Raw genomic sequence first — 13760 nt, 5'->3', positions numbered from 1 at the left:
AATGAACTGACGCGAGTCGCGTCGCCGGAAGTAAAATTGAACCTCAAAGCGTTCCCTTGTCAAGCACATCTTCCCATCGAATCACTCAGAAATGCATTATCTTCGGGAATCTATTTAATCGAAATTAGATCGCGCGGAGTTAAGTTAGCGTTAAAAATGTTTGCGTGACGTTTCTTCTTACATTTGATAAATTATCCCTATTTGCTCAAAATTTGTTATTTAAACGTTAGGAGTGTGTATCAGATGTTATTCAGATGATTAGAGATCGACGCGTATCTCTCCTTATCAGTTCAGTTTTCGGTCTATTCGGTTAGATTAAACGTCAGCCAGCGGTTCATTCGATTTCGACGAGCACGAGCAAGTCGGCTTTACTCGATTTGATAATTTCTAACTTCGATACAGTTCCAATTAACCCGCTCGAGATGATTGCCAGAACGTTGACCCATTTAGAAGGAAATTTTATCCCGGTTGCAAGAACTTGATGACAGCTTAAGAGCCTTTCGTCGAGCGTTCTTAAGACACGCTGCTGCTCTCCCTCTTTCTCTCTTTCTCTCCCTCTCTCTCTCTCTCTCTCTCTCTCTCTCTCTCTTACCCTCTTTCGTTCTCTTTTCCTCCCCGTTCTTGTCGTAGCTTTGACAATTTAATAATTCGATACCGGTACGTGAATAATCGACGAACCTGATACTCTACTCTCGCCAATCGGGAATCGAGAGATCACGTTCTACGAGCACCCTCTTCTATCCGCGCGTTCATCCTTCGCCTACTTTCTTGTTGTTCTTTCAATCTCCAACGAGTAGCCAACGCTCGTCAGGCATTACAAGGAAAATCCTGTTTTCCTATCAAAAAATTACAGCAAAAAAAGGGATCCATCGTTTGTAAAAACTTTGCACGACTTCGTTCCGCTTTGACAACTGATGCAATTACGATTGGCACGAAGAAAATTGAATCTGAAGAAAATTAGTGTTATGTCAACAAATTCGAGAAAATTGATGGAACAATTTCAATGTAAACGAAGAATATTGTTAAACCGACAAACTCGACAAAATAAAAGGCACAGGATGAGGTAATGTGCATTGATTTTTAAACATTTTTTCAATGCTCGTCAATCAATGGTTCAAGCCTAGAAACTCACGTTGAGAATGGAGATATTAAGTATACAAATTAATTCGAGGCCTTCACGATCAATCAACAGCAATTTCATTTTAAATCAAGTTTAAATTAAGTTTGCCTATGATCAACACAAATTCGCGAAGAAAAGGCTGTGAATTAATTTGTGCAGCTAACGGTTAACCATCGATCAAGTGGTTTGTCACTTACAGCAAAATGTAAGACAGGTGGATAATCGATTTGACCTATGAGCGGCTAATTTGTCAGTATAAATCAGTGAAAGTTGATACCGATATGAATGTTTACAAAGTATCTTAAGAAAATTAACACGAAGTGAAACTAGTTTGCGGACAGTTTCGAGAAGTTCAGAAATGTTAAGTTGTGTTCGACAGTGGAACTTGCATTTGATTAATTTTAGAAAATTGTTTCCTGTCGGGAGATTTGATTTTTGAAGAGCTTTTGGCAGTGTTTGCGATGTTGAGAGTTTCAGAAGCCTGTGGGAAGGGCCGAGAGGTTTCATCTCGAGAAATCTTTGCGCCCTCGGAGAATTGTTGGCGAGCCCGCAGGGAGCGAATCCTGGAAAGCAGGCCGGGGTAGAACGCCATGCAATAAAACACCCCGCCGTGCACAATGTACCTACTAATAATTTAATTGTTCCCAGGCATGCGATGCTTATTACAATCTCTCCATCGACGTTGCGCAAGCACGAACACGAATTCTCGCGTACACGCATTTCTGAGCCGGACTCAACCTACTCTCTGTCTACGACAGTCTGTGCACGTCTCGATCCAGCGTAGATCTTCAATGATAATGCCTAGCTTCCACTCGAGAATCATTTCTGCCTCCGTGGGGAGTACATTTTCACACTCTCAGAAACAGCGGGAGCAGTCTCTGCTGCAACGCTGCTTTTAGGCTTTCAATCGCTTCGAAGACACCGGTACGATTTGCTATTTAGATACTAGATTAACATTAGATTCACGGGACCGTAATATTTTATATTAAATATGGGGCTCTAATATTTTAAATTTGCGATTACTGAGATTGCAGGATGCATCCATCAGGAATTATTCAATAAATTTATTTCTTCGGTTTCATATCTTGATAAGAATGGCTAAAAATTTGGATAGATACATTCTTGTTATTTTTAGATCTAGTGGTAAAAAGGGAACGAAATGTCTATTTGCTATCTCTTCCAATTAACGCAGAAAATTCTGTTGCAAATAAAGAAACCGCAGTCTATTAATGAGTATCCTATTTTGAATAATTGCTACGCCAAATTTTTTCGTCGCCGGTCAAGAGGTTGAAGAGTTAATTTGAAATGTGGTTATTTTCACAAAATTTTGACATCCAGATATTATTGGTTTTTGTATTTTTATTGAATTAGAACTGGAAGTATTTTTCAAATTTCGCAGAGACATTCGATACAGATTTTCCATTCGGACTAAAGAGATTATTTGTTTTTTTTTTTTACTGGAAAGGCAGTTATTCGAAAATTAGTATAGTCGAACTCTGAAATTGATTTTCCATTTGCGGTGGCCAAGATAATCTTTTCACTGTCGCAAAAGATTGACGGAATCTACGTCGAATATGACGGAAATAAAACGCTGATAATGACAGCAGATTTTGGGGTAAAAAATTCTAGCCTGCAATGTTTGTCGCTGGAAATCCAACCCTTCGCTTTATTTCTGCAACTTGATTTACCTTCTGTAACGCCACTGAAAAATTTATCTAGAAACTATTATCCCCGAATCCTACATTTTCAAATGACTATTAACATAATTTCTATTGTTCTCAGTTTGAATAAATAGACGTAACAGGGTCTTATAGTGAAATTGTCACAAATTGTAACAAATTGAGAACATAAAAATCTAAAATAATTTTGTCATTTCTGAATAAAAATGTTAAAGAAGTGACAAAAGAAATGGATAGCGGGTACACGGTTATTGGCATGAGGGTTAAGTCGTGTGCACAGGTTTGTAAGAGTGATCGAGAATTTTGCAAGCGCGTTTAAATGCTGGTAAAAATGAGGAGGAAACCGGGAAGAATCGTAGACGGAGCAAGGTGATCGGGAACAAGCGAGAGCCGCGCCGATTTAACCGAATTACCGTTGGATCAAAGCCTACGAGTGGTAATTGGCGCACAGGTGTCGTCGATCAATCGTACACCGGGCGTCGGGGAAGCTATTTCGCCGCTCGGATACCGAAACGTTTCGTGATCGATAGCAGACGGGTCTCCATACCTAGACGAATCCAATGAGACACATCATACAGGCACAGACAGAGGGGTTAAACGGGGGTTGGCGGAGACACAGGAAGCCGAGGAGGCGTTCGTGCAGCCCGATGTTACCCGTGATTGGGCGATTAGCGATCGGTGTTATGCCGCGTATCGACTTGAGAACCTCGCTCGCAAAACTACTATTTCACCCTTTGAGCACCGCCAAGATTCACTTGATCATGTGCCCTCAGCAATTCACCGATAACCACCCATTTGTACATTCGCTCAGCCAAAATGTCTTCCTGCACCCTTCAAAGCAAAATAACTTTTTCAATTTTCGTTGCAGGCAAGGAAGCTACAAAAATCAATGTTTACTACTTCCTTCACAGTTCCTGGCAAGCACCTCCATTTTGAAGAGTGGGGAATTTTTTAGCTAACAATAAATAAACCTGAATGAGTCCTCTCGCGATCTAATAAACATTCACTCGTCTTACGAAAAAATAATCTCCCCCTCAGAGAGGTGAAACCGAGTTTCTTCTACCATTTTAATTTTTTTACTGTTTTAAGTTACGTCTAGTAATTTCCATCACGGTTCCACAAAATCCACCGTCCACTACTTAGTTGAAAAAATTCCCCTAACTAATTCCTCAAGATCCCTCTCGCGTTTTACTGAATCAAAAATTGACTTCTGTGACTCGAAGAAACCTAAAAAGATCGTGGACGCAATCGCTCGCTGGGCCGGTGGAAAAATGAATGTTTAAATAATTGCGAAGTAGCCGGCCACATACAGGCGACGGCGTTGACGATCGATTCGGCGTCCCAGTCCGGAGCGGCAACGCTGCCGGATCGAAATTGATCGTCAGCGATACGAGTCATCGATTAATTCGATATAACCGGCTCGCTTCGAGTTCTATCGATTCGGCGGATCGCCGTTAGCGAGGCTCGAAAACCAGTCGAAAAACGAGCTATCCTCGCAATAAATGGGTATGAAATTACACGTAATTGCCCGCGCCTCTTTCCTCTCCCGCCGCTGCGCTGCCGTTGTCACGCGATCGAAATTACTCCCCCTAACAAAGCACTTTTACCTGCGGCGTTCCAGAGCGCCGCGACGCCGTTACCTCTACCCCGGCCGCTTTAATTCCGCCATTCCTTTCAGTGGCAGCATTTTTCCTCCATTAACTCACTGCTCTTCCGTTGTTGCTTACGTACGTCACCTCCGTGTACACGGCGTCTCACCTGTTCAAACCTGACCGACAAGCCATCGATGCAATTTTGGTAATTAGGGTGAACGTGGGAGGGACGCCACGCTTTTGCACTGGGAGCCAATAACTGCTTCGTTTCCGCAGTAATTGAAACGTTTTTACTTGCAATGGCACATACAAATTCTTTAAAAAATAAAAATAATTTTCGATTCTGTGGGATAAAATTCAATGGAAATAGAAAAGAAACTTTTCTAACATTCCTTCGTTTTTCCGTTTATACTTTGATGTTAATTTTAAGTTTTTGCTTACAATTTTTCCAATTTCAGTGATAGTGCATGTGCATTTCTGAAACCGTCGCGCACAATTTGGTTCAAGCTCGCAAAAATTGGGCTCTCTGGGCGAAAGGAGCGCAATTTTTGGGCGGACCGACGACGGGGAATAAATAGTGATTGTGCCCGGAGACAATTTCCGCGGAGACAACCCGATTAATCGTGCTCGAATTACGCGCGGATCGGCGAAGGCCGCGCGTGATTAATTGGAAGCGTGCTGAGGAGCAGTTAGTGGCCGCACCGGCCGGAAAATCAGAAAGGATAATTGTGCGAATTACCAAGGAATTGATGCAATTACGACGCGGAGCCGCGGCGGCATTATCGCGCGGCGTTAAGGAAAGTTATTCGTTCGCCGGCCGGCTCATTATGCGCCGAGAAATTAATGAAATTTGAAAGTACATTAGTCCGCGGGCTCGCGTACGAGGTAAGATTGATTGCGGTACATTTAACGTTACCTCCTACGGTCCCCCTTTCTGTTGCTTTTCAACGATTCGTCCGCTTAACGAATCTTCAATCGCAAGCACCCAGACAAATTTTGTGCAAGTGTCTATTTTTATGGATTTATTAGAAATTGAGTAAAAGATTTATTTCTTGTCTCTCGACTTGAAGATTTGAAGTCCCATCCATTCGTTTTTAAAAATCAAGTACTGACTGCTTAAACATCCCTGTTTAGAAAAATTGTTTTACCGACGTTGTAATATAGAGAAGACTCATTGAACAATAAACAATTTATTACACCGAGTTATACCTAGGAGATTAACAAAGCGGTTAATGTATAGAATCAGCAGTACACAGAAGCGAAGACTAACGCAGCAAAAATTTAACAACTCGAAAATCGACGAATTTTTAATATTGCGAAGAAAATCAAACAAGGGTGTAAAAAGATTGTGAAAATTCTGTTTCCCTTCGGGAATGTTGCTTAATAATAACGAGGATCAAAGCGTGAGCGCTCCGCAACGACCTGCGAACCTTTCTCGCGTTAATTTGACTTCTGTGCAGAGTAATTCATAAGAAATGGCGTCAGAAGGAGTCAGCTCGTGTCTGGTTGCGCCGCTTTTTCTACTTGTTGATTGGAAACGTACAGGACCGAGTGCATTTCCCGAGTAGAACGGGTAGCCGAGTGCTTCTGTCGGGCACCGGTGCGCTGGAACGATTCAGGAATCCATATTGTTACCGGTTAATAGCACGTTGAAAGCCAATCAGCTGCATCTACGATCCTCCCCACCCTAATTACGGTGCCCTGCAAGCATTCCGGTTATTAAAGACACCAAGAGCTGGGCTGGGCGCGGGCAGCCAGCAAAAGTTCACAACAGCCTTTCACTTTTAATAACTTAATAAATTCTTCCAATGACTCGGTCGCGGTCAGAAGGTTTTCGACAGGGATAACAGATCCGTTTTAAACCTACGAAGGTAGCCGCGCCGGGCAACGCGATGGCAGGAGACGATGAAGAGGAGGAGGAGGAGGAGGAGGAGGAAGATAAGATGGAAGAAGAGGAGGATGAAAAAGAGGCTGTAGAAGAAAGTAGATGGGGCAGGCGCGATCCATTAGTAGACACGTCAATTCAGCTCTTAAGAAGCGACTGACTTAAAGCCGCTTCCATCTATCTCTTTTTTTTTCCCGCCCCTCTACCCGCCCGTTCCTCCCCTCACCTCCGTCATACTTATTAGCGGAGGGCGACCTTGCCTTTTACCTTTTCTTCTTTCTCGCGGGACGGTATCATAATTAATGATAATTCGATTAGCGGGACAAGACCGGGCTCCGACTAAGCAACCGTCCTTCTCTTTTTCATTTTATTTCGGGGGAGGGGCCCCAGCGATCGTGCTTTCTTCTTGTTTCGCGCGGCTACTTGATTTCTCCATTCAATTTTCTCGTCACGGAGATGGACCGGGCCCCTGTTTCCTGAACTGGCCGCCGATAAGCGAGTTAAGTGACTCGATTACGCGCGGAACACATGATTTATCTTTCGCGAGCATCCTCCGGCAAAGAAAACCGAGGAAAATCATTTTTCGAGATCGAATTATTCCATTTTCAATGGAAGCTGATAAATCTACGGTGCGAGGGAGCTTGTAATCACTTTGCAAATCATGCACGATGTTCACTTGATGATTTTTTAAATCGCGTTTGCTTGGATTCAACTACAACTAGTGCACCATCAAAAAATTCTTGTAGAGATTGTTTATTTCTTTGCTAGCTTCCAACTTATTTGCTGAAGAGAATTGTCAGTCAGTCTTCTGACAACAAAACAGTTTCTTCCTTGGCCCGAAAACCCCTACAAACTCTAATGCAAAATATCTAATGTTGCAGTACTATATCAATAGGTAACCTCTAAGCTAGTAGAGAATAATGATCGATCATAGTCGTCACGGTACGTATCCCGCGGAATCCCTTTTTTCGTGACAACATTCAAGATAACGAACGCTAATCCAACTTCATTAATTACTTCCAAGATTGTCACGTCCGACGTTTGACGATGGCTACTGAGACCGGCGTGCTTCTTGCATATCCATCGAGTTTCTGAAAATCATTTTCCGGGAAATGCGTTGCTACTTAGTTGCAGGAATCAGATCGAGCTCAATACGTGCTCATTAACAAAACAAAGCGAAAAATGAACTCCGGATGTTTCTACATCCATTTAATTTGGCAAATTTCTAAAATGAATAATATTATATTTCGACGTTTCGTACAAATAATCTTCTAGTCGACGAAGGAAATCTTACTTCAGTTTTCAAAAATACTTTTTATATTACATCTTGACTATTGATTACTTTACTGTTACATTTGTATTACTTCCTAAACTTTCGCTTATATAAACACGCACGTTCAATGTTCTGATTATGTTTTACTTCTTTCTAAACTTTCACTTATTCATACGTACCATTCGCTTCTTTAAAACATTATTAACAACCATTCTAACAACCTAATACAATTCTTGTGGTCTGAGCACACAATTTTAATATTTTTAATTTACGATGAAATACGGATTCTAATATTTTCAATTCGCGAATATGGAGATTGTAAAGATGCATCCGCGAGGAACTATTTAGCAAACCGATTGCTTTGGATATATATTATTCGAAAAATGGTCGACAACAGAAAGAGAAGATTTACGTTAAGAAAACTGTAAAACTGTTTACGAACGTAATTACCCAATATTTCGTTGGCCAAGTTTACGAACAGATAGATCAAACCTCGCAAAACGGATTCAAATGTATTTTTTCTTCACTTGCACTTTTGAACCTTGGAAAATCGAATATCAGGACGCAGCTAATAATAACCCGTGTTTGTAGAGTGCAGCACAGTGCGAAATAATGCAAGAAGAGCGACACAACTGTCCTTCACCGATCAAATTCAGAAGACAAACGAATGAGATGTTCATAGCTGGCCAAAGTAGTGTGTCTGGCAACGTTCTCGCAGGAATACCTAAGAAATTACGGTTGTTTCCTCGCAGTATCGTCGCATTTGCGGCGTGGGTGCGATATCGTTTCTGCGTACAATGAAGCGCCCAAAGACGATATTCTGGTCTGCCCGCGAATCGATCGAGCCCATCTGAGCCGGGTGCGCGCTTCCGCGCGTCACAGCCGAAGGAGGACCGGTCTATCGAGCATTCCGATCGCGACACGTTAATCGTCTCAGAAAGAAAGGAGGCGAGGAGGCTCGGGGCCCGAAACGCACGCCAACAGCAGTCAAATAAATCAGAGACTCACCGATGACGACTCTGTTCGCCGCGCGAATTTTCTCTCCCTCTCCCCCACTATCTCTATATCGAGAGCGAATCCGTTCGTAGAATGCTGCGAGGCAGCAAGGGGTCCATCAGGGACAAACGGTTAAGTGCATTATGCAAAAACGCTTAGTTATCGATCATCGACACCGGCCGCGACCAACGAGATTACACGAAGCTTAATATATCGCAAACAGAGGATCGAGAGCGGGCCTTAACCGGCCGAGGCGTCGAATCACGCTAATTCCCATCAGTCGGAATGGTTGACGATTTCGCGCGGTGAACCCCGTTCCTCCTCGTCGACCCCCTCTCGCCCCCTTTTCCTCATCCCTCCCGGCGAGGTTCCTCTTCGATCCACTCGACGGCGAACCCTCGAACACCCGTCTCTCTTTTTTCCCTTTTGGTCTCTTTTTCGTTGCAACCCCCCTGGGGGGAGGGGGAAGGAGGAGAGAACGAGGCGAGCCAGCGCCCGTACGAAATTGTTTTGTCGATTTTTACCCTTCCGGCCGAAAGTGTTGCGTCGATAACGGGTGCGGCCGTGCACGATACTTCCAACAGTGACATCATAAACGACAGTCGGTGGTCGCGATCGTTCCCGTCGAACCGCCGCTGCAACAACAACGACGTCCTCGGCTCCTCGAAATTGGAATTATCGGGTATACGCGTTTCGACGGGCCGATGCAGCCGCGCCGGTTTACGTTTCACTTCGTCTACGGGGCTGCTAATTAGCGAACGTGCCCCGCTAGCATGTCGCCGGCAGCCTGATCGTCGCGATACCAACGATTTTTCAATTACATTCGGAACCGACGCCTGCGAACGCCGCTGGCATAACGGCGACACACGGAGGAATCACGGAAAACCTGGCTCCCGAAAGTTCGAACGCAAAGTTTTCCGATCGGCTAATTGGTATAGTTGGTCTGCAAACTGTTTGTGCTAATTGAAACGGCCGAGCTCGCTCGTTCAGTGTGGACGGTCCGCTGTAACTGCGTTCAACCCTTAAATTGAACCATAATTTCAGTGTACGCATTATGTGGAGAATTTTGATGCAGCAGATCACTTGATAATTTGCTTCGACGGTTGAAGAACGACCGTCTAAGAGGGGATAGTTTTTAATGGGCTTCATAGGCTCGTGGGCTCATTTAGGCAGTTACTTTCGATGTACCTTATCCTCGTGTCACGTCCAATTAAATAATCTTCGGTCGAAATCAATTAGCGAAAGGTCAGAAGTTATATCAGACTTTTCTATGCTGGACGAAGCTAGACTACGCAAACTATGAACATGGTTGCTTCTTATGTGGTGGCCATTGCTCCCATTTTCTAGTAACACGAACTTGCTGATGCGTGTGTGTGAAATAAAAAAATTGTAGAGTCTGGTATTGAATTGTAGCCCTTCTGAAGCTGTTCTTTACAAGATTTGTAAATTCGTTTGTTTCGCCTGCACATCAAAAGAAGTAGTAACAACAGTAGCAAAACCCCATTTAATTCCAATTTGTGTCCGACTAATAAAACTGCTTCTTTCGTTTTAGTTAACGTATATTTTAACATTCAGCATCGATGTTCTTTTCCTGACTGTGGCAAAAGTTCCGTTCATAATTTAAAGAAACGAATGCTCGACTTTCAGTTCGGTCCACCCGAGCATTTCTAAAATAACCTCCTGCACTTTTATCAATTAGGGAAATCTAGTTCGACGGTGCTAAATGGTAGCGTGCAATTTTATGTACAGCAGAGCCGGAAGCTGATTGCGAAGTAGATTCGTCGTAAATCTCTCTGATAGGATTACGACGAAGCGGATGAAGTGCTCGAACGAAACTACCAGCTCCGTCTGATAAGTGTCCCTCTATCGCATTAGTTTATTAAATCTGGTACATAGAGAACCCGAGCTTCGACTAAATTGTCCAACACAGGCCCGATCAATAACCCGCCGTTTCTACAAGCGAGCACGAAACGTAAAGTGGCCTACAATTTAACTTCGATTCCGTCGCTATCAGCAGATTGTGCCGCAACCGACGCTAATTTAATTAATAAGTCGCGAGAAAGCGAGGCATAAATTCTCCGGCGATAAGCTACGTCGAATTACGCCGATCGAAATTCGATCGTTCCCGACGAAACAACGTTTCTAAAACAGACAACGTCCACTTTGTTCCGCTAATTAGATAATCGCTCGCAACTATTCATTATTCCCGCTTGTTCGCGATTATTAATTCCCCCGCGAGAGAAGGCGGGCCGCGGCGGATATTCAAATCAGATGAAAAATTATACAAACGAGCCGCGGCTTAATCTATCAGGAGAAAATGCCCCACGGGAAACTCTCGGCGTGCTCGCCGACGCGACGCGACGCGACGCGACGCGCGATTGTTCCCCGATTTCTAGCGCCGATCTCGAGGCGAGCGGTGCCGAACGCGCTACTAATGCGTTCCTCTAATTAGCGTCGCGCTACGGGAATCGCCGGGCAAGATACATTAAGGTTTTCACGAGCGGATTATCTACACCGTCATCGCAATTTGCTTAACTAGCGCGCTATTAATCGCGATCGGGATGGTGTCGCTAATAACAGGCTCTCTGATCGACTCAAATACTTATTAGCCGCGTCGGCAAAAAGAAAACTTTCGAGACACCGCGATCTAATCTCCCGGAGACTATGAAACAAATTAGACGATTCAATTGTTGTCAGATACTTCCCGGGAAATTTCAAGCAGCATTGCAACCAACACGCGTCAAAGTAAATTCTGTAATCGAACGACGGATCAACACTAGGTTCGCGGAGCACTAAAACTGACTATTTTACGTTGCGTTGTAAAAATATCAAAATTCTAGTTACTTCGATTCTCAGCCAATTTTATTGTAATATCTACTCAAAGAAACGAATCTATTGAATAACTCTTCACAAGCGTGCCCTTGTGCGGTTAATAATTGTAAATTTAAAAATTTCGAGTCGGTCATTTTCACGAGACTCGTGAATAAAGTGTTAACGATGTGTGCCAAAGTTTACGAAAGAAATTAGGCGATTCGATTGTTGCTGGATATTTCCCAGGAAATTTTAAGCTTGCGGGAACCAACGCGCGTCGAATCAAAGTCCGCAATAGAACGACTGATAACATCGAGACCGGTAATTGGATGAAATGATTGATCGAAGCTGCTTTGTTAATAAGTCTCCAGGGGTAATCTGAGCCGTTTTGGGATTTGGGATCCTGTGGCCAGGCTCGTAGCTTAGGGGTTGCAACCGAGACGCGCGAGGCTCGTGCGTGGCCCGTCGGACAGAATACTCCGCGCCATACTACTTCCCACAATATCGTTGATCCATATTTTTAAATAATTCCAATCGGTGCAAACGCTTTGAATTTGCACGTTGTTGTACCTATCTCAAATAAAATTCTTGTTGCATAATTGCACAGTAGATCCTAGAACTTCTATCGATGCTTTATGCTTTAAATCAACGATTGAATATTTTATAAAAATACAACAGAGACGGGTAATGGTTGCTTAAAGAGTTGATTGAGATTAATAAAGCTGATACCAAACTTGCGTGCCCTTTAACAAATCTTGTGAGACTCAAACAAAGGAAAAGGCTAATAAAAATTTATGAAATATGTACCTGAACTTGAATGTTATTAACTCGTGTATGTTGTAATAAAACCAATCATAATGAATATTTTATAAAAATACAACAGAGACGGGTAAGGGTTGCTTAAAGAGTTAATTGAGATTAATAAAGCTGATACCAAACTTGCGTGGCCTTTAACAAATCTTGTGAGACTCGAACAAAGGAAAAGGCTAATACAAATTTGAATGCTATTAACTCGTGTATGTTGCAATAAAACCAATCGTGATAAAGTAGTTTCTAACAAAGGAGAGGTAATCAATCGTATTATCACCTAATGTACCGAGTTACGCTTGTCGCATATGTCCCAAGGCGATTGTTGTATAGTGTAAATTAGAAGAACAAAGCATTGGGTACCCGAAAATACCAGTAGACAATGCAAAGAATGTCTGTGAAAGAACGTGTGAGTGTCGAGTAGGGAGTAGAAACGTTACCAGTGTTTTCCTGGGTGTCCCGAGCGCTATCCTCCATTTCTTGATGACTTCTCTTGTTGTTTGCCAGTCCTAGGATCGCGTCGATGCTGTGCCTGGGCGTGCTGCTGGCAGGTTTCGGCAGGACGATGTCCTGGCTGTTCTGTGATGCGGTTTCGACGAGCTGTTGCGAGTCCATCGTCGAAAATCCAAGTCCGACCCCTCGATCCGATACTACTTCGGCCACTGATCCCGGCGCCGACAGGATCTCCCGAGCGATCCTTATTCCAACGCACTAATACTCGACCGACGCACGAACCGATTGTCCTGGACACGCGTTCCCAGCCCGAGCAAACATCCTGGGGACGTGACCACGCTAGCACGCGGCAGTATCTTCTGCGAACTCTTCGAACCACCGGGAACTTCTGAGAATCAGCTGCCACCGGGTCATCCACGACCCAAAGCGTTTCCAAAACGTTCCTCCCTTTTTTTGTTATCCGACAGTCCGGTCAACACTCGGCTAGAAACACCGGTGGAACGTGTCTCATGGCTGATCCTCAACGCACAACACCTTGACACATCGAGAACTCCGTCGACACCGGGGCGACGTTAGATTGCACCAAGTCTTTTCTGTCTTTGCTGTTCGAACCAGTGGTTTGCTACCCGGTTTACACACTACACACCTCGAGGATCCCGGCTGTTGTACCTTCGATCCTGGGCCACGGGGTCCACGCAGTCCGCTGGGAACGGTCGCCTCGCACGGTCATCGAGCCAGCTAGCGCAGATCGCACTGTGCCAGCGTGGTAGTGCGGTGCAAAAGCTGAGAAAATAGTCGCCGGCAAGGGTCGAGAGACTGTTGTGCGTGCGTCGTGCCAACGAGGACTACTCGGCTGTCGGCTCGGCGGGGTGGCCTTTGTTGTAGCTGCACACAACTACTTCGGCGAGGGCCGAAAGAGGTGGTCCATGCGTCGTTGGGCGAGGCGTGGCTTCGCTCGGCGAATCGGAGGCGCCGCGGCACGGCCGGCGGGCCAATCGGCGCCGGGAGCCGAGAACATGGCGAGACAGTGGTGCTCAATCGCGGGGGGCACCGGTTAACCCTCCCTTGCGGTCTGGTGGTGGGGTTAATTCGCAGGGGTAGAAGAGGTGGACTCTAGTCGGGCTTCCGTGACACCGGCGGGTAC

At 44.4% G+C, this 13760-nt stretch overlaps 1 protein-coding gene across 3 annotated transcripts in view; it reads right to left on the bottom strand.

Annotated features, from left to right (window-relative positions):
• The window catches only part of LOC143362078 (retina and anterior neural fold homeobox protein 2), a 55424-nt gene extending 41983 nt beyond the window's left edge, over positions 1 to 13441 (bottom strand). For all 3 annotated transcript variants that reach the window (XM_076801917.1, XM_076801918.1, XM_076801919.1), the window contains exon 1: positions 12604 to 13441. In XM_076801917.1, the coding sequence (XP_076658032.1) occupies positions 12604 to 12778 (175 nt within the window). In that variant the 5' untranslated portion in view covers positions 12779 to 13441. The remainder of the gene's footprint in view (positions 1 to 12603) is intronic.
• Between the last annotated feature and the right edge of the window lie 319 nt (positions 13442 to 13760).

The sequence above is a fragment of the Halictus rubicundus genome, chromosome 16 (genome assembly GCF_050948215.1).
Source record: "Halictus rubicundus isolate RS-2024b chromosome 16, iyHalRubi1_principal, whole genome shotgun sequence".
In the NCBI taxonomy this organism is placed as follows: domain Eukaryota; kingdom Metazoa; phylum Arthropoda; class Insecta; order Hymenoptera; family Halictidae; genus Halictus; species Halictus rubicundus.
The sequence above is the reverse complement of the archived record's forward strand: the minus strand, read 5'-3'. Positions and strand labels throughout refer to the sequence as shown.